At 32.9% G+C, this 18,799-nt stretch overlaps 1 protein-coding gene across 3 annotated transcripts in view; it reads right to left on the bottom strand.

Moving 5' to 3' along the window:
• Positions 1–16,103, bottom strand: part of LOC145291563 (uncharacterized) — a 238,230-nt gene extending 222,127 nt beyond the window's left edge. For all 3 annotated transcript variants that reach the window (XM_080137626.1, XM_080137629.1, XM_080137628.1), the window contains exons 1-2: positions 15,841–16,103; positions 1,047–1,199 (exon numbers count right to left, since the gene is read on the bottom strand). In XM_080137626.1, the coding sequence (XP_079993752.1) occupies positions 1,047–1,199; positions 15,841–15,889 (202 nt within the window). In that variant the 5' untranslated portion in view covers positions 15,890–16,103. The remainder of the gene's footprint in view (positions 1–1,046; positions 1,200–15,840) is intronic.
• Positions 16,104–18,799: the final 2,696 nt, after the last annotated feature.

Below are 18,799 nucleotides of genomic sequence, written 5' to 3'. Positions count from 1 at the left end.
TTTTTTAATAATAAAGCACTCTGCGTTATTTGAAATGTATAGTTAAAACCTTACATAGATATACAGGTTTTACATCTCTTCAGTGTTGCTAAATTAGCACCAATTCAATAGTTGTACCTATTTAGCATTAATCAGAAGTAAAAGAAAAAACAGACAAAATGAAAAATATATTCATTTTTACATAATAAATAATTCATGACTTTATTATTTCTCTTTAGTGCATAAGAATATTCGCTAAATAAAAAAGTCTTAACTCTGAATATTTTCTGTTTTGGAATAAGTATTTTTCGAAGGAAATTGATGCAAGATAAAATGTACTCGTAAAAATGACAGTGGATGGACGAAATGAAAGAGTAGGTTAGTTCAAATCAACTATCGATATGTCAGATAGATTGTTGTCTGGATTTGTCAAGTTTATATATTAGATATATGTATCAACAAAGATATGTACAGAGAAAGAGACTTTACCTTTTTCAGCAAGTATACATCCAAGTGTGTTTAGATCATAAATGAAAAATGCCTCAATTCTAAGAATCTTTCGAGTTAGAAAAAGTATTTTATAAAAGAAATTTAAAGGAATTGCATTTTTGAATGAAAAGGAATAAATTGTTAATCGGTATAAAATGTTATATGCATGTATATGAAGCGAAAATGTTTGTATTACTTAGATTCTTCAGACTACTGTTCACATTTTGGTAGAGGTAACTTCCAACTTTCTACAGGCATATCCTGTCAATATTTTTTTTAAATAGCAATGTTTATATAAAAAAAATTTTCATAAGTGGTTGATGGTATTTAGATCATAAACGAAAAATTCTTCCATTCTAAGAATCTTTCCAGTCGGAATAAGTGTTTTATAAAAGAAATTAAGCAAATTGCATTTTTTAGTTTACAGAACATAATGCAAGGATGAAAAGAAAAAAAATTGTTAACCAGAATCAAATATCAATTTAGGAGTTTCAAATGGCAAATTAAAATTCGAATAACTTAATTTTATGCATTAGATATATAAGATATGTGTGTCAACAAAAAGAAAAAGAATTTACCTTTTTTAGCAAGTATACATGGCAGGTTTGGTACACATATAACCTTACCCTTAAAAATGCAGTGGCATGTCTTGCAACCACTTTCGAATTGTTGGCCTAAACCATATATTTTGTCATTTTTAATGCAATTTTGGGGTTCGTTCAATGGATTCACTGCAAAAGATTAATATAATGCGAATTATAGTCGTTGAAAAATATCTAAAATTTAAAAGCAAACATATTTTTAAGGATTTCTTTAAGCATTTAAACATGACATAATGCCAATCTATGTTGATATATTTACACTTATTTTTTCAGCAAATAAACAAACAAAATAAAACGGATATACAAGGTTCCTTCAATAAGTTTCCAGACTTTTATATACAAATATTTAAAATCGTTGTAGACTCTTGAAAATTCAGTATGTTATTACCTATACATCTTATGAGATGACTGACCAATTTTTATGATTTCAGATTCAAATAAACAGCTACAACAGGAATTGGAATACACACTACTAAAGCCTGATTGTCACAGTTGATGAATTTCCAAAATGCAATCTGGACATGAGGACACTTTAAAAGATCGATATGCAATAAAATTATGTTTTAAACTTGAAAAAATGTCACAGAAATGTATAGAATGCTTCAGACTGCTTTTGGATCATCTTGCATGAATTGAACATCAGTTATTAAGTGGCATAAAAGATTCAAGGGCATCTGTGAGGGATGATGAGAGGTGTGGGGGGAGTAAGGAAGTCAGAACACCAGAACTGATTGGCCAAATAAAGAATTTCATGAATAAGGACAGTCGTGTGTCTATAGATACAATAAGTGCACAGTTTGATGTCAGTGTGGGAACTGTACACACAATTATTTGCAAGGAACTGAAGATGTGGAAGATTTGCGCAAAGTTTGTCCCAAGAATGCTTTATTCTATTCACAGAATATTTGATCAAGATGGGCATCAAGACAGTACCTCACCATCCTTATAGTCCAGAACTTGCTCCCTGTGATTTTTGGTTATTCCCTAAGCTCAAGGAAAACCTTAGAGGCTGTTGTTATGAGATGGTGACTTCAACGTCCATAACGTGGAATGGCTGACCCATTCAAATAAGACAGATGATGAGGGGAGGTTTTGTCATGATTTCGCCATTGCTTATGACCTCACTCAGATTGTTCGCAAACCCATCCGTGTGCCCAATACACCCGGTCAATATGCAAGCCTCTTAGACCTTTTTCTCTCAACTTCCCCTGAGCTATGTTCATGTTCCGTTCATTCTCCTCTAGGATCCTCCGATCACTCATATCAGTTAAGATAAAAACGAAATGTAAGAAGTCCCCAGACGTACCCCTCCACCGTACTGTATACCGATACTCTATGGCTGACTGGGATAGCTTCCGTACATTCATATCTGATTTACCTCTGCACTCCATGTTTAAAAAGGAAGTGTCCTCTATAGTATCAGATCTGACCGAATGGTTAATTGTAGGCATAGACCAATTCATACCATCTAAAAAATTCCAACAAAAACCTAACAGCCAGCCATGGTTCTCCCCAGAATGTGCTGCTGCTATCGCGCACAGAAATCACTTTTTCCATAGCTACCAACGTAATAGATGCACTGAGACTAAAGCTGCTTTCAGGACTGCCAGCAACCACTGTAAAAGAGTAATAAAGAATGCAAGAGAGCTATATGCCCAGTCTGTTAAATCCAAGGTAGCTGATCAGCGGCTTGGTTCCCACCAGTTTTGGCAAATAACAAATAGGATCCTGAACAGAAGTGTGCGTTCTATCCCAACCATTATCAATGGACCAGAGGTCATTTCGTCAGCGTCAGACAAGGGCAAACTATTTGCAAAGAACTTTGCAGCTAATTCTACCCTATGCGACGAAGGCCATCAACTCCCCATATTTCCTCCTATAACACAGAACAAGCTAAGTAACATACAAATATCCGTGCATGAGGTCGCCAAGCTAATAAAAAACCTAGATTCCAGTAAAGCAACTGGCCCTGATGGCATCCCAATTATAGTGTTAAAAAAGCTTCAACCAGAACTTGCTCCCATACTTACAAAACTATTTAAGCGCTGCCTTAAGGAAAAGTGCTTTCCGACTCCCTGGAAGACCTCATCAGTTTGCCCTGTATTTAAGAATTCAGAATAAGTCATCTCCCTTTCAGTACAGACCTATGTCTCCTGTGTGTTATGAGTAAGTTGCTGGAATCCATATTAAATAGAGAAATAGTCAACCACCTCAGCAGGAATAACCTTCTTAGTGACACACAATATGGTTTCCGCTCTGCAAGATCTACCACAGATGTGCTGACGGTTATATCCCACAGGATTAGTGAATCTCTTGACAAAGGCTTCCTTTCTAGGGCAATTGCTCTTGACATATCAAAGGCCTTCGACAAGGTATGGCATAAGGGTCTACTTCACAAGATTTCCAGCTACAGTATAACTGGAAATGTTTTCTCAATCATTAAATCATTTCTCTCCGATAGGCTCATAAGAGTAGTGGTAGATGGAGAAAAATCGGAGGCCTGCAATATAAATGCTGGAGTCCCTCAGGGGTCAATCCTAGGCCCAACTCTCTTCCTGATCTACATCAATGACCTCCCTAAACACATACTTAAATCATTCGTTGACATCTATGCTGATGACAAGACCATCTACGGCAACACATCAAAGGCTGTAAATGACAAAGTTCTCTCTGATTCTCTCTCCTCTGATCTCGAGCGCGTGGTTCAGTGGGGGAAGATGTGGCTGGTTACCTTTAATGCATCCAAAACCAAACTCCTATCCTTACATCATCAACGCTCTGATCCCCATCTGGCATCAATTGTGATGGATGGCTCTCGTCTGGGTGAGGCCCCGTGTTTTGACAAGCTTCTGGGTTTGACCTTTACTCCTGATCTGAAATGGAACACGTACATCAAGTCTGTTGCCAAGGTCGCTGGAAAGATGGTGGGATCCTTCTACCGCTCCAGAAGATATCTCACTACTGATGCGATTCTCTATCTATATAAAAGCCAAGTACGTCCAAGGATGGAATACTGTTGCCATATCTGGGCAGGAGCTGCTAAAAACAGCCTATCCTGCCTTGACAGAGTACAAAATTGACTTTGTGGCTTAATGGGGGATGCCCTTTTCTCTACCTTGCAACCTCTCTCCCACAGAAGAGACGTTGCGAGCCTATCCTTGTTTTATCGTTATTTCCATGGCAGGTGCTCGTCTGAACTCCAATCTCTGGTCCCCCCTCGCCAATCTTTCATGAAAAACACCCGTCTATCTGAAACCACTGTCAATAATTGTCCCCACTCTCTATCTATGCCTAAATCAAAACGCGGATTCCATGAACAAAGCTTCTTTCTTAGAACTGCACGCCTATGGAACTCTGTTCTGTCTGCCTGCTTCCTTTCAGACTACAACTTGGATGTCTTCAAGTCCAATGTAAACAAATTTTTAATGAACCGCCCCCTTAATTAAACAGTTCATCAAATCTCCACACTAACGTAATGAACTTGCAATAACCCTTATCCCTGAGTGGCTTCCGGGCCTCGATAAGTGGTGATCACTGTGTAAAAAAAAAAAAAATAAAAAAATAAAATAATTGAGAAGATGAAAGAGGCCGTGTTGATGATCATCGACAACGCTTCTTGTTTTTTTCTGTTCATTTCATCTATCAAGAGATTTACAAAACCCTGCCGTCTTGACACGGGCTTAAAAGTCTCTCGCTGCCACTGCTGGGTCACATGATCATCATCTCACCCAGCACACATTTTTCTTTCTCTGCTTGACCACACGCCAACCATAGCTATTTCTCATCTTCAACTTTACACGTCCATCTTCCTCAGTGCAAACTTTACTTTTCCCCAACCAAATGCTGTCCTTTTTTTCTTTTTCTTGTCATGCAAGCCCACACAGACTTCCTAATTTGCATATGTGCTTTTATGGCTACTGCTGCTAATATCTTCACAAGCCAGCTAACCTACAGCTCCTACTGATATTTTTCCACACGCTCACATATGCTCTGTTAAACGAGTTTAACAGAAAGATTCTCAATTTCGACAAGATACATGTGAAGAAGATTACCTCAACCAAAATGTTGTGAAAATAACATTCAAGGTGAGAACAATAGTCCGAAGAATCCAAATACTATGAATAATCAATCCTCATCTCAAAAAAATTCAGAACAATTTGATTGGTCTTGATGAGGCAAAGAAACATAATCAAATTTTATTGGCTGAATCCTTTCTTCTTCTCTGCACCTTCTCTCTTGCAGATGTGATGTTGCTAGTCTCAGTCTCTTCTATAAATACTATTATTATGACATGTGTTCTTCAGAATTGTCTGATCTATTTCCTGATTCCTTTGTTTCAGCTCGTTTGACTCATTGGTCTATTGGTCTCCATCAATTCGCTGTATTGATATCTCATTGTAATATAGTTTTCTATTTCAATAGCTTCTTTCCAACAATTGCAGGTTTGTGGAACTCTTTTCCTGTCGACTCTTCTCTCACAACCTATAACATGGATTTTTTTATGACTAAGGTCAATAAGCATCTCCTATCTTTGTGATAATCATCTTTTGTTCTTGTTACCTCCTTACGTCAAGTGGCTTCATGCCATGCTACAAAAAGTTGGTGCTGCAGAATATGAAAAATAAGCAAACTACATTCCGTACAGTCAACCAAGTGAAGTATCGTTCCACGATGCTATACAAATATTGACTGAAATATTTGGATAAGAAAACTCATTGTTTAACAATCACTAGAAATGTTTAAATTTGGTGAAACAAGATGGTGGAGTATGTTTGTCAAATACCACAAGAATCTTTGGTTAACCGAAATAACTTCAGATATGTTTCAATGCTTAATTTTATTTAAGGACTGATCGCATCGTCTGACAAGGAAATCAGAACCAGATTGTTAACTAAATTTGAACAGAAACTAGAAAATCATGCAACAAAATTTGGCGGAACAATGCAAATGAATATTAAATTTAAGAACAGACACAGCTAAAATAGAACATATTTCAAATAATCCAAAAATTCAGCACTCAAAAGTTAAGACACAGGAAGTGGACTCGGTTTACCTAAATATGGAATGGAAGTCACTAAGTTAAATAATTAGAGATTTATAAAGAATCGGAATCGAAATCGGTAATTGTATTAGAATCGGGAATTTAGCATAGAATCGGTAATTGTATCAGAATTGGGAAAAATATTGGAATTGTCCCATCACTACCAAAAATTCCAGTACGCAAAATTAAGACGCCGGAAGTGGACTCAGTTTACTTAAATATGGAATAGAAGTCACTAAACATAAAACAAAATACAAAAATTTATTTAAAAAAATGATTTTAGTTTAAACATTTTTTGTGCTATCATGAAACAATAAAACAATAAACTTTCATGTTTTACATTTCTATATATAATTTTTTTGTTTGTTTTAACACCTTATCATAAAAAAACTAATGAAAATTTTTATTATTTACATTTTTATGGTGTCTTTTCGTTTTTCAGAAGTTTTATCACAGAATTTTTTGTCATAAATGTGTGTTATAAAAAATTTTTTTTAAATCTATATATCTATAAAAGTGAAAGTGTCTGTGTGTGTGTGTGTGTGCGTACATTTCCCTACGCAATAACTCTGTCAATTTTTAGTTTACAGACTCGAAATTTGATATACAGGGTACTGAGATTTGGAAAAATTGATGTGATCGGGTTTCGGCCAGAAATTTTGCTGTTAAGGGGTCAAAGTTCAACGATTTGACCTTTGAGAACTCTACCAAACTCCTCCGACAATTTTGGGTCGAAACGCTTGACATTTTAGATATTGGTTCCTTGGACATGGATCTAACTTAATAACTTGATTTGAGCCCAAAACAATAAATATTAAGGGGTCATAATAGGGGTCAAAGTTAAAAAGATTACTGGTTTTTTTTTTTGCTCAGCATACACCTCCAAACACCCGGGCAACGCTGGGCCGAAATGCTAGTCTATATATATAAAAGCGAAAATGTATGTATGTTTGTGCGTATGTTTGAATGTCTGCTAAAAACTTTCGACAGACGCGACGAAAATTCACAAACTCGGTATCACATCGAAGCTCCATCCTTTGCTTGAAAAATATCGAAAAATTGGCCAAAAACGTTAACTTTTTCACCCCGAAATCGACAATTTTTGACAGGGGGGGGTCAACAAAAACAGTCCTCTCGTGACAATGAACGATTCTACGCATGCGTCAGATGACGTCGTGACCTGATTTACTTAAAATAGTTGAAACAACAAAAAAATTTCATGTACGTCGCTTTAGCTCAGTTGGTTAAGGCGTTGGTTCATTATCTAAAACTTTTGGGTTCGAATCGTGGTGTGAGATTTTTTTTTTTTTTCGATTTTTTAAATTTAAATATTGAATCAGTGTTATTTAAGCCATTTTTCACGTAACGTTCGTTTTTCTGTTTTTTTTTTTTACTTTGCTTATTCTTAGCGACACTCAAAAACACCCGGGTACCCACCGATTTTTTAAATTTTAATATCGAAACAGGCTTGTTTAAGCCATTTTTCACGTGTTCGTTTTCTGTTTTCAACGTTAGTTTTTTTGTATTTTTTTCCCCGCTTAAGTGTTAACGTTGTTTTCTTTTTTTACTTTGCTTATAACAAACAAACCTACGTCGTCGTCGTCGTAACGCTCGATAACTTCCGGCCTCACACCTGTCAATTTGATTCTTACTTAAATAAATTCAAACATCTTTCACTAACTCATTCTGGCTAGCCGATTTTATTTTCAAACTTTGCCTCAGGGCTTCGGGTTCGATCCTACCCCCCCACCCCGGGTTCTTTTTTACTTAACACCACACACACCTACAAACACCCGGGCAACGCCGGGTACCCCCGCTAGTATATATATAAAGTAAACTTGTCTCTGTGTGAGGAAAGCTCTATCATATATATATATATATATATATATATATATATATATATATATATATATATAAAAGTGAACGTGCCTGTGTGTCTGTGTACATTTCCCTATGCAATAACGCAGTCAATTTTTAATCTACAGACTCGAAATTTGATATACAGGGTACTGATATTTGGGAAAATCTTTGTAATCGGTTTTCGGCCAGAAATTTCGCTGTTAAGGGGTCAAAGTTCAACGATTTGACCTTTGAGAACTCTACCAAACTCCGCCGACAATTTGGGGTCTAAACACTTGAAATTTTAGATATAGACATGGAGCCCAAAATAATAAATTTTAAGGGGTCATAATAGGGATCAAATTTTTAAAAAATTAAACGATTTTTTTTTTTTTTTGCTCAGCATACACCGCCAAACACCCAGCCAACGCCGGGCACCCATGCTAGTATTTATATAAAAAAAGAATGAAGTTTCGGTTTCATAATTCAATTGAAGCTATTTTGTTTTATGTTAAATTATTTATGACAAAATTATGTGATAAAATTTGTGAAAATTTTAAATTATTTCCATATGAATATATTTTAAATATTTAGAAAATTATTTATAGAAATGTAAACTATGAAAGTTTAAATTACTTTTTTGAAATAAAATATTTCCATATTTTAAATATTAAAAAATATTTATAGAAATGTAAAAAATAAAAGTTTATTTTTTTGTTTGTTTCATAATAAAACAAGAAATGGTTCCATATGGTTTCGTTTTTCATTTCATGCTTACTGACTTTAATTCCATATTTAGATAAACCGAATCCACTTTCGGCGTTTTAACTTTGCGTACTGAATTTTTTAACATAGTCATTTAAGTTATGAAAAATATACCAAATTTCATCAAGACCAAACAGTTTGACTTCTTTATAGTCCCTTTGAAATCGATTTGCAACAAAATCCATACCAACAAGTAAAAGTTTTAAACAATTAAAAAAATCCATACCTACAAGTAAAAGTTTTAAACAATTAAAAAAATCCATACTAACAAGTAAAAGTTTTAAACAATTAAAAAAATCCATACCAGCAAGTAAAAGTTTTAAACAATTAAAAAAATCCATACCAACAAGTAAAAGTTTTAAACAATTAAAAAAATCCATAGCAACAAGTAAACGTTTTAAACAATTAAAAAATCCATACTAACAAGTAAACGTTTTAAACAATTAAAAAAATCCATACCAACAATTAAAAGTTTTAAACAATAAAAAAAATCCATACCAACAAGTAAAAGTTTTAAACAATTAAAAAAATCCATACCAACAAGTAAAAGTTTTAAACAATTAAAAAAATCCATACTAACAAGTAAAAGTTTTAAACAATTAAAAAAATCCATAGCAACAAGTAAAAGTTTTAAACAATAAAAAAAATCCATACTAACAAGTAAAAGTTTTAAACAATAAAAAAAATCCATAGCAACAAGTAAAAGTTTTAAACAATTAAAAAAATCCATACCAACAAGTAAAAGTTTTAAACAATTAAAAAAATCCATAGCAACAAGTAAAAGTTTTAAACAATTAAAAAAATCCATAGCAACAAGTAAAAGTTTTAAACAATTAAAAAAATCCATACCAACAAGTAAAAGTTTTAAACAATAAAAAAAATCCATACTAACAAGTAAAAGTTTTAAACAATTAAAAAAATCCATACCAACAAGTAAAAGTTTTAAACAATTAAAAAAATCCATACCAACAAGTAAAAGTTTTAAACAATTAAAAAAATCCATACCAACAAGTAAAAGTTTTAAACAATTAAAAAAATCCATACCAACAAGTAAAAGTTTTAAACAATTAAAAAAATCCATACTAACAAGTAAAAGTTTTAAACAATTAAAAAAATCCATACCAACAAGTAAAAGTTTTAAACAATTAAAAAAATCCATAGCAACAAGTAAAAGTTTTAAACAATTAAAAAAATCCATAGCAACAAGTAAAAGTTTTAAACAATAAAAAAAATCCATACTAACAAGTAAAAGTTTTAAACAATTAAAAAAATCCATACCAACAAGTAAAAGTTTTAAACAATTAAAAAAATCCATACTAACAAGTAAAAGTTTTAAACAATTAAAAAAATCCATACCAACAAGTAAAAGTTTTAAACAATTAAAAAAATCCATACCAACAAGTAAAAGTTTTAAACAATTAAAAAAATCCATACTAACAAGTAAAAGTTTTAAACAATTAAAAAAATCCATACCAACAAGTAAAAGTTTTAAACAATTAAAAAATCCATACCAACAAGTAAAAGTTTTAAACAATTAAAAAAATCCATACTAACAAGTAAAAGTTTTAAACAATTAAAAAAATCCATAGCAACAAGTAAAAGTTTTAAACAATTAAAAAAATCCATAGCAACAAGTAAAAGTTTTAAACAATTAAAAAAATCCATACCAACAAGTAAAAGTTTTAAACAATTAAAAAAATCCATACCAACAAGTAAAAGTTTTAAACAATTAAAAAAATCCATACCAGCAAGTAAAAGTTTTAAACAATTAAAAAAATCCATACCAACAAGTAAAAGTTTTAAACAATTAAAAAAATCCATACTAACAAGTAAAAGTTTTAAACAATTAAAAAAATCCATAGCAACAAGCAAAAGTTTTAAACAATTAAAAAAATCCATAGCAACAAGTAAAAGTTTTAAACAATTAAAAAATCCATACCAACAAGTAAAAGTTTTAAACAATTAAAAAAATCCATACTAACAAGTAAAAGTTTTAAACAATTAAAAAAATCCATACCAACAAGTAAAAGTTTTAAACAATTAAAAAAATCCATAGCAACAAGTAAAAGTTTCAAACAATTAAAAAAATCCATAGCAACAAGTAAAAGTTTTAAACAATTAAAAAAATCCATACCAACAAGTAAAAGTTTTAAACAATTAAAAAAATCCATAGCAACAAGTAAAAGTTTTAAACAATTAAAAAAATCCATAGCAACAAGTAAAAGTTTTAAACAATTAAAAAAATCCATAGCAACAAGTAAAAGTTTTAAACAATTAAAAAAATCCATACCAACAAGTAAAAGTTTTAAGCAATTAAAAAAAAAAAAAGAACTAAACTGTAAACACCCAGAAATTTTTGTTTGGTTTGTGTCCGAAAGTTCAAGCAAAATTTGAGCTGAAAGAAAATGCTAATCTAGTTTTTGCTTAAAAAGGAAATTCCATACTCATCCATCAAGATTATTGAGAAGGAACCCAAAAGACTAAAGAGACAATGCGTATGAGTTACAACAATAGCATACGTAAAGAAAGAAAATATAACAAAATCAGAATATGCACAAACTATTCAAATAGTTTAAACAATTACTTAACCTTGCATTAGTCACCTGGGTGTTCCAAACATGGATAGTCCCATCGGATGTTTATTCACCCCAATACAAAAATGTTCATAGTGTTATTATTTTGTAAAATATAGTTATCCTGCTGATTCATGATATATCTACAGTCCCCGTTGAACAGTTTGAATGACTTGTATCATGTTGATATTAATATCAAATAATGCAATAAAATAAATTATAAAACTAAGGAAAAAAATTTTTATCTTAGATTTAGATCACGTTTATTTAAAAATATCCACAGGATACATCAATGTGTGTTATTTTTTAATATCTATGACGAACAAAAAATGTTTCCATAAATTAAAATAGCAACAAAAAAAAATGAATATAAGTTCATTACACAAACATTACCTTTCAATCTGATTCGCTTTCAAGGAAAACTGAGATACAACTGTGCCATACCACATGTGTTCATATCCTCACTGAGTAAGGAGCGTACTGGGAGGGAGGAAAAGAAATAAGTTGCCAACTAGGAATTATGAGCACTTAAGCAAAATTGAGGTGACAAAACATCCCATTAGACTAATACAGGGTTAAAAAAACATAAATTAACCCTTATTACTGTAGAAAACATTTTTACTTATTTAAATGAAGGACGATTTTTTTCCAAACGAAATTTCCTTGGAAGTGTATGTACAATTTTTTTTTTTTACTTGGAAGTCACCACTTATCTAGGCCCGAAGGCCACTCGAGGATAAGGGTTAATGAATGTAAGGTGGTAGTGTAGTAATCGTTAATGATGTAAACTGGGTAGAATTTGATTATTTATGGGGACGGCTTAACAAGAATTTGTTTACATCGGATTTGAACGTTATCATGTTGTAATCAGGTGGGTAGTTATGAGAAAGAAGCTTTGTTCATGGAATCTGCATTTAAATTTAGGCACAGATAGAGAGTGGAGGATATCGGCTGTAGCTAATCAAGTGTTTTTTTTTAGTGTTTTTTTTTTAGAAAGTTTGGCAGGGGGGAACCATAGACTAGAGTTCAGTTGATCACTTGCTATGAAAATAACGATAGAGCAGAGATAGGCTTGCAATGTCTCTTCTGTGGAAAAGAGATTGCAGGGAAGAGAAAAGGGCATCACCTACTAGATTTCGAAATCAGTTTTGAACTCTATCAAAGCAGAATAGGATATGCCGAGCAGCTCCTGCCCAGATGTGACAACAGTACTCCATTTTAGGGCATACCTGGCTCTTATACAAATAAAGGATTGCATCGACAGTGAGATATCTACTCGAGCTCCAGTAGATATCTCACTGTCGATGCAATCCCTTTTCCAGCGATCTTGGCAACGTACAAATACCAGCAGATGAAAAATGCACAAATTTCTTAACTATAATTACTCACAGAGTATCAAATACATACTGCAATATGGCATAAAAGTTGCGCTGACAATTTTTCAATAAGTCATAAATTAAAAGATTAAATCATATTTAGCAAATCTAAAACAATGCACAATAAAGTGTCAGCATCGAAAAACGTTTTCTTTACTTTCATTGTTTTTTTTTTTTTCATTTTATTTCAGTCGAAAAAGTCTTAGAAATCAAGCACCCCCCACCCACCTTCGCACTGGGGCTAACACTTGATCTCTACATAAGATACATAGGATACATAGATATCTGAATATTCCATTAAAGTTTCCTTTATATTTCAAACATTGAGTTGAGAACATTATTCGCGTCTTCCCAATTGACTATTTAATATGTTATAATGCATCTTTCTTGTGGATTCTGGGTCTTACTAGATTCCAAAACAAAAATTCATCTAGTCTGGTGGAATATCCAGTTTCATGTTGTTACTTGAAGTAACATCACTTGGAGAAGGTGTGCCATTCCTTGTAAAAGTCAGTATCAGTTAGCCATACCGATGAGATCTTATTTAGTCCGGGAATACGAAATGTGATTTTAAATATTTGGTCAGGATTGACTTGTAGAGAAAAGTATCCTTATGCCAAGTTGTTCTGACAAATCTTTTTGTACAGAGAAACCTTAGATGCTCGAGGACAGTGTCTAGTAGGCATTCAGGTTCTCTCAAGTTTTAATTGTCATCGTGTGTGTAGGCAAAAATAAATGTAAGTTAAAAAAAAAAAAAGAAATCTGAAAATGGTTTGCAGTAGAAATATCTATTTATTTTTTTAACATCTGCTGACAAAAAATAATTTGTAAATTTTCTTGAGAAAAAACTTTTCTATATCTAATAATTTATGGTTTTCATAAAAAGCATTCTTATAAAAAAAAAAAAAACTTCTGTTTACAAAAAAAATGTACTTTCACCTAACAATTTACAGTAAAGTAAAAATTTGAAAGCAATATATTTCCTCCAAAAAAAATGTGCAAAAATAAGGATATTTATTTGAATAAAAAACAACAGTTTGCCAAACTATTTCCTATTTCTAAAACTTATCTTACAACATTTTTACATTCTTTTCTTCTTTCTATCTTCCTTCTGAATTATTATCGTCTCCCACTTACTTTGTTTGTTTATTCTTTAAACAGTTTTCTGTTCAATTTTCCATCAATTTATTTTTGAGAAAACACTATACTTTCATACAAAAAGCAAATTGGCTCAATTTTTTAATTTACGAGATTTTCCAGTGCGTGCTCACATACATGTCCATAGTAAAATTAAACCCTCGTGTTTTCTCCTCTGTCAACCTCAGGAAAGAACAGGTAGTGAACATGCATTGAATGATTTAAATTGGATATACCATTTTAATTTAAGATATTGCACTTCACAATTCACTTGGCATTGCAATAACCATTAATAAGGCTTGGGGACAATTTTTACATTTGTGTGACTTACATCTACATCCTGATTGCTTCTTACATGGACATATATATGTTGCGTGTTCTAAAGTCGGCAAATCAGATAATCTCTACATCTGCACAACAATAGGAACACCTCAAAATATTGTGTAGCCATTGAGAACATAAGAAACATACATTTGGTCTTTTTTGTTTTTTGCTTGTTTTTCACTTAAACAAACTGAGCCACAGCAACACATGGCCGGGTACAGCTAGTATATATATATATATATATATATGTGTGTGTATATATGTAACAATTGTATATTAAATGAACGCATATAAATATAAAGTTATATATAAAATGAAGGCATATAAAAAATATAAATATAAAAAACGTTATCTTTTTTTCTTTTTTACACAGTGGTCACCACTTATCAAGGCTCGGAAGCCACTCAGGGATAAGGGTTATTGCAAGTACATTACGTTAGTGTGGAGATTTGATGACGTGTTTACTTAAGGGGGCGGTTCATTAGGAATTTGTTAACGTTGGACTTGAAGACATCCAAGTTGTAGTCAGGTGGGAAGCAGGCAGATGGAACAGAGTTCCACAGGCGCTCAGTTCTAAGAAAGAAGCTTTGTTCATGGAATCCACGTTTTGATTTAGGCACAGATAAAGAGTGGGGGAAATTTTTCACAGTGGATTCGGCTAGACAGGTGTTTTTCGTGAAAGATTGGCGAGGGGGGACCAGGGATTGGAGTTCAGACGAGCACCTGCCATGGAAATAACGATAAAACAAGGATAGGCTCGCAACGTCTCTTCTGTGGGAGAGAGGTTGCAAGGTAGAGAAAAGCCACGAAGTCTATTTTGTACACTGTTAGCAGCTCCTGCCCAGATATGGCAGCAGTATTCCATCCTTGGACGTACTGCATTGTATGCAATGCACTCAGCTTAAGCAATATATATATATATATATATATATACACAACAAAATAAAAGTTACCTTACATCATATATAAATATTATATAACAAGTCATCACGAGTTTTACAGAATAAGACTTTTTCAGTGAATGATTGTTAGTAAAAATGTGATCGTTTGTTTTTAGTGAATAACAAAATCTTTTTATATAATTAGAAATGTAATTTATTTTTATTTAATAAAAATGAATATCGACTCTTTTCCCCCATTGACAAAATGTAAAAGAAGTGTTTTCAAGAAAAGCATCTTATGGAATTTTATTAATGGAGTCAACAGGCGAAGTGAGAGTAGATATCAGTTAATGAGTAAGTTCTCCCCCAACTTACTCTAAATTAGACATAAAAAAGATCATTTTGAGCAGAATAAAAAAAATCAAAATCAAAGAAACCGATTGAAAGTAAATCTTAATGAAACTTTACTGAGAATCAAATTCAGGGGAGAAACTGACTTTACTGTATATATTAGATATGTATACAACAAAACAAAAGATAAAAATATGTATATATATAATAAGGAAAAAGGAAAAAACATAATTTCTACAACATGCCTGAGGATGATAGAGGTATCTCTGTCAAAAGCGCTCACTATGAATCCAACTTATACAACTTTGAAAAAAACACAAAGAAAACTATTCGGAGATTGGAGAAGATGAATAGAAAGATAATAAAAAGCTCTTTAATAACATTTGCTGGAATGAGAAAATGCTGCCTAAATATACACAAGAAAACAAAAGTTAACTTACATTATATATAAATAGATGATTGAATTTAAAAAATAACTTTTACCTGCGGACGCAACAGCGATGATAAGGCAAATAACAAGTGCTTGCATCATGATAAATTCCAATGTTAAGACGAGTTCGAACCTCAAATATGAGGCATATATATCATACTCTTAAGGCACGTCAGCTTTGCTAAGCAAATCGACAAATGCTATCGGAATAATAATTAAACAAAAATACAAAATAATCATAAACAAATATACATGATATAAATGCTGCGACACTCATGTATATAAGTGTTCATTGTATTGTGATTGCTTACATGATGTCAATGCGTCAACACAACGTTTCCTTTAATGATAGAGAAGACCTTTAAAACACCTTTCTGTACAAAACATTCATGACACATTTTCATAAATTAAGGCTGAGCATCGTGGATATTGCATTGTCGATACATATGTCAACTCATAAAGCAAAAATGTAAACCACACATTTTGATGAACAACTTTTGAAAACAAAGGTTAAGATATTAAAAACATAGACTTTGCTTAAAGAAATTTTGTATCATTCATATATATATATATATATATATATATATATGATTTTCAGAATGTGAGAGATTATATATAATAAATTCCACAGTCAAACAACGTCGCAGCCCACAAGAGCCATGACAGTCAACGAACCGGAAGTCCAAGACTCAAGTTCCGCCCTTATTTGAGCTCACCAGTTAGACAATCCAAACTCAGGATTCGAAACCTAAGCCTCTTACATGTGGCAAGCACTCTACCAAACGAGGGCGGAACTTGAGTCTTGGACTTATTTTATATATATATATATATATATTTAAATAACATGGCTGACGAGAGCCTAACATTATTTACGATTTACCATTAACTAGTCCCCTTTATGTTGGGCTTGAAACCGACGGTACCAATGTTTTTCTGAACTTCTGTACATTTAAATAAATAATTATTAAACTCTTATATTGAAAAAAAGGTTTTACTTTGTAATTGAGCACTTTGGAATTCTTTCCCAAAAAACAGTAAACAAATATATATATACATATATATATATATATATATATATATATATATATATATATATATATATATATATATATACCTACACACACACATGTTGTGCCTTAAATAAGTTCCCAGATTTTCTTCATATGGCCACTTTTATTGATAGTACACACATGAAACTCTTGTCCTCTTCAAAGTAATCTCCTCCGGCTACAATGCACTTCTTGTATCATTCCAATAATATCTGGAACCCCCATGGAAGTCCTCTTGTGTAAGCATGTCAATGACCCTCGTCACAGCATCCTTCATTTCCTTGATTGTCTCATAGCAACAGCCTTTAAAATTTTCCTTGAGCTTAGGGAATAATTAAAAGTCACAGGGAGCAAGGTTTGGACAATATGGAGGGCAAGAAACTGTCTTGATGCTCATCTTGGTCAAATAGGATAGAGTTATGGACTGGTGCATTTTCCTAGTGGAAATTCCACTGACCTTATTTGGAGAGTGTTGACCTCTTCCGACGGAATCTCTTCCTGAACTCCCTTAAAATCCTAACATAGTATTCCTTGCTGACTGTCTGTCCACTGGGAACCCAGTGCATGCAGATTATGCTCATGCTATCAAAAAAAGCGATTATCATAAGTTTCTAAGTGAATTTGCTGGCCTTCTTGGGTCTTGGAGAGCCAGCATGCTTGTTGTCTGGATCATAGCAGTAGATCCAGCTTTTATAGCAGGTCACCAGAGCATTAAGAACTGCGGGATCTGAATTGATTAGCTCAATCATCTCCCTACTGTTATGACAATGTCTTTCTTTTTGATGTTCTCTGAGCAGCCTTGAGACAAACTTCACTCAAATCTTCCGCATCTTCAGTTCCTTGCGAATAATTGTTTGTACAATTCTCACACTGATATCAAACTGTGCACTTATTGTCTATAGACACACGACGGTCCTTATCCATGAACTTCTTTATTTGGCCAATCAACTTTGGTGTTTGGACTTCCTTACTCCTCCCACACCTCTCATCATCCCTTACAGACTCCCTGTCTTCCTTAAATCTCTAATACCATTCAAAAACTAATGCTTGATTCATGTGCAAGATGGTCCAAAAACAGTTTGAAGCACTCTATACGTTTCTGTGGCATTTTTCCAAGTTTAAAACAAAATTTTATTACATATCGTTCTTCTAAAGTGTCCTCATGTCCAGATCGCATTTTTGAAATTCACCAGCTGTGACAATCAGGCTTTACTAGAGTGTATACCAATTCCTGCTATAGCTGTTCATTTGAACCTGAAATTATAAAAATTGGTCAGTCATCACATAAGGTGTATAGTAATAACTAGTGGTATGACGACAGCATATTCTTTTCATTGTTTTGACTCTTGAGTATATATCCGACACAGATACAATTAATCAACCGAGAACCACATCACTCTACATATAAGATATCAATGGATACAATATACCTGAGAATCAAAACAAGGAAAAGAATATGCTGCTGCCATAGCCCTAGTGATAACATACTGAATTTTCAAGAGTCTATGACAATTTTGAATGCCTGTACAAAAAAGTTTGAAAACTTACTTAGATAAACAGATTTTTTTATCGATCTAATAAAAAAAATCTATAATTGTGGGTTTCTATGCTCTTTATACGCAGGTATTTTGAAGCCTAATGCTTCTCATTAGAAGAGGGGCTAGGTTGCAAACATTTTAATGTAACCTCTAGCTAACAGGATAATTGAGGGGGATATTAAGGTATCTGTTACATAACGAGGGACGAGGGATGTGCAGAGTATCTGAGGAGGTTAAAATAATGTGGGAGAATTAAAGTCCACTGGAGACTCGGCAGAAATTTGGAGGTATAAGGAATGGGGAATATGAGAAATAGGCGGATAATATAAATATGGTGGAGGAGAGTGATGGCATAAACGGAAAACACAAAGGACATGAGACGAACAGTTGAATAGAGTAAAATGAGCCACTACACATTGTATTGT

The sequence above is a fragment of the Euprymna scolopes genome, chromosome 12 (genome assembly GCF_053919585.1).
Source record: "Euprymna scolopes isolate OS-2025 chromosome 12, ASM5391958v1, whole genome shotgun sequence".
Classification (NCBI taxonomy): domain Eukaryota; kingdom Metazoa; phylum Mollusca; class Cephalopoda; order Sepiida; family Sepiolidae; genus Euprymna; species Euprymna scolopes.
Note: the sequence above shows the minus strand (reverse complement) of the source record. Positions and strands in the feature narration are given on the sequence as shown.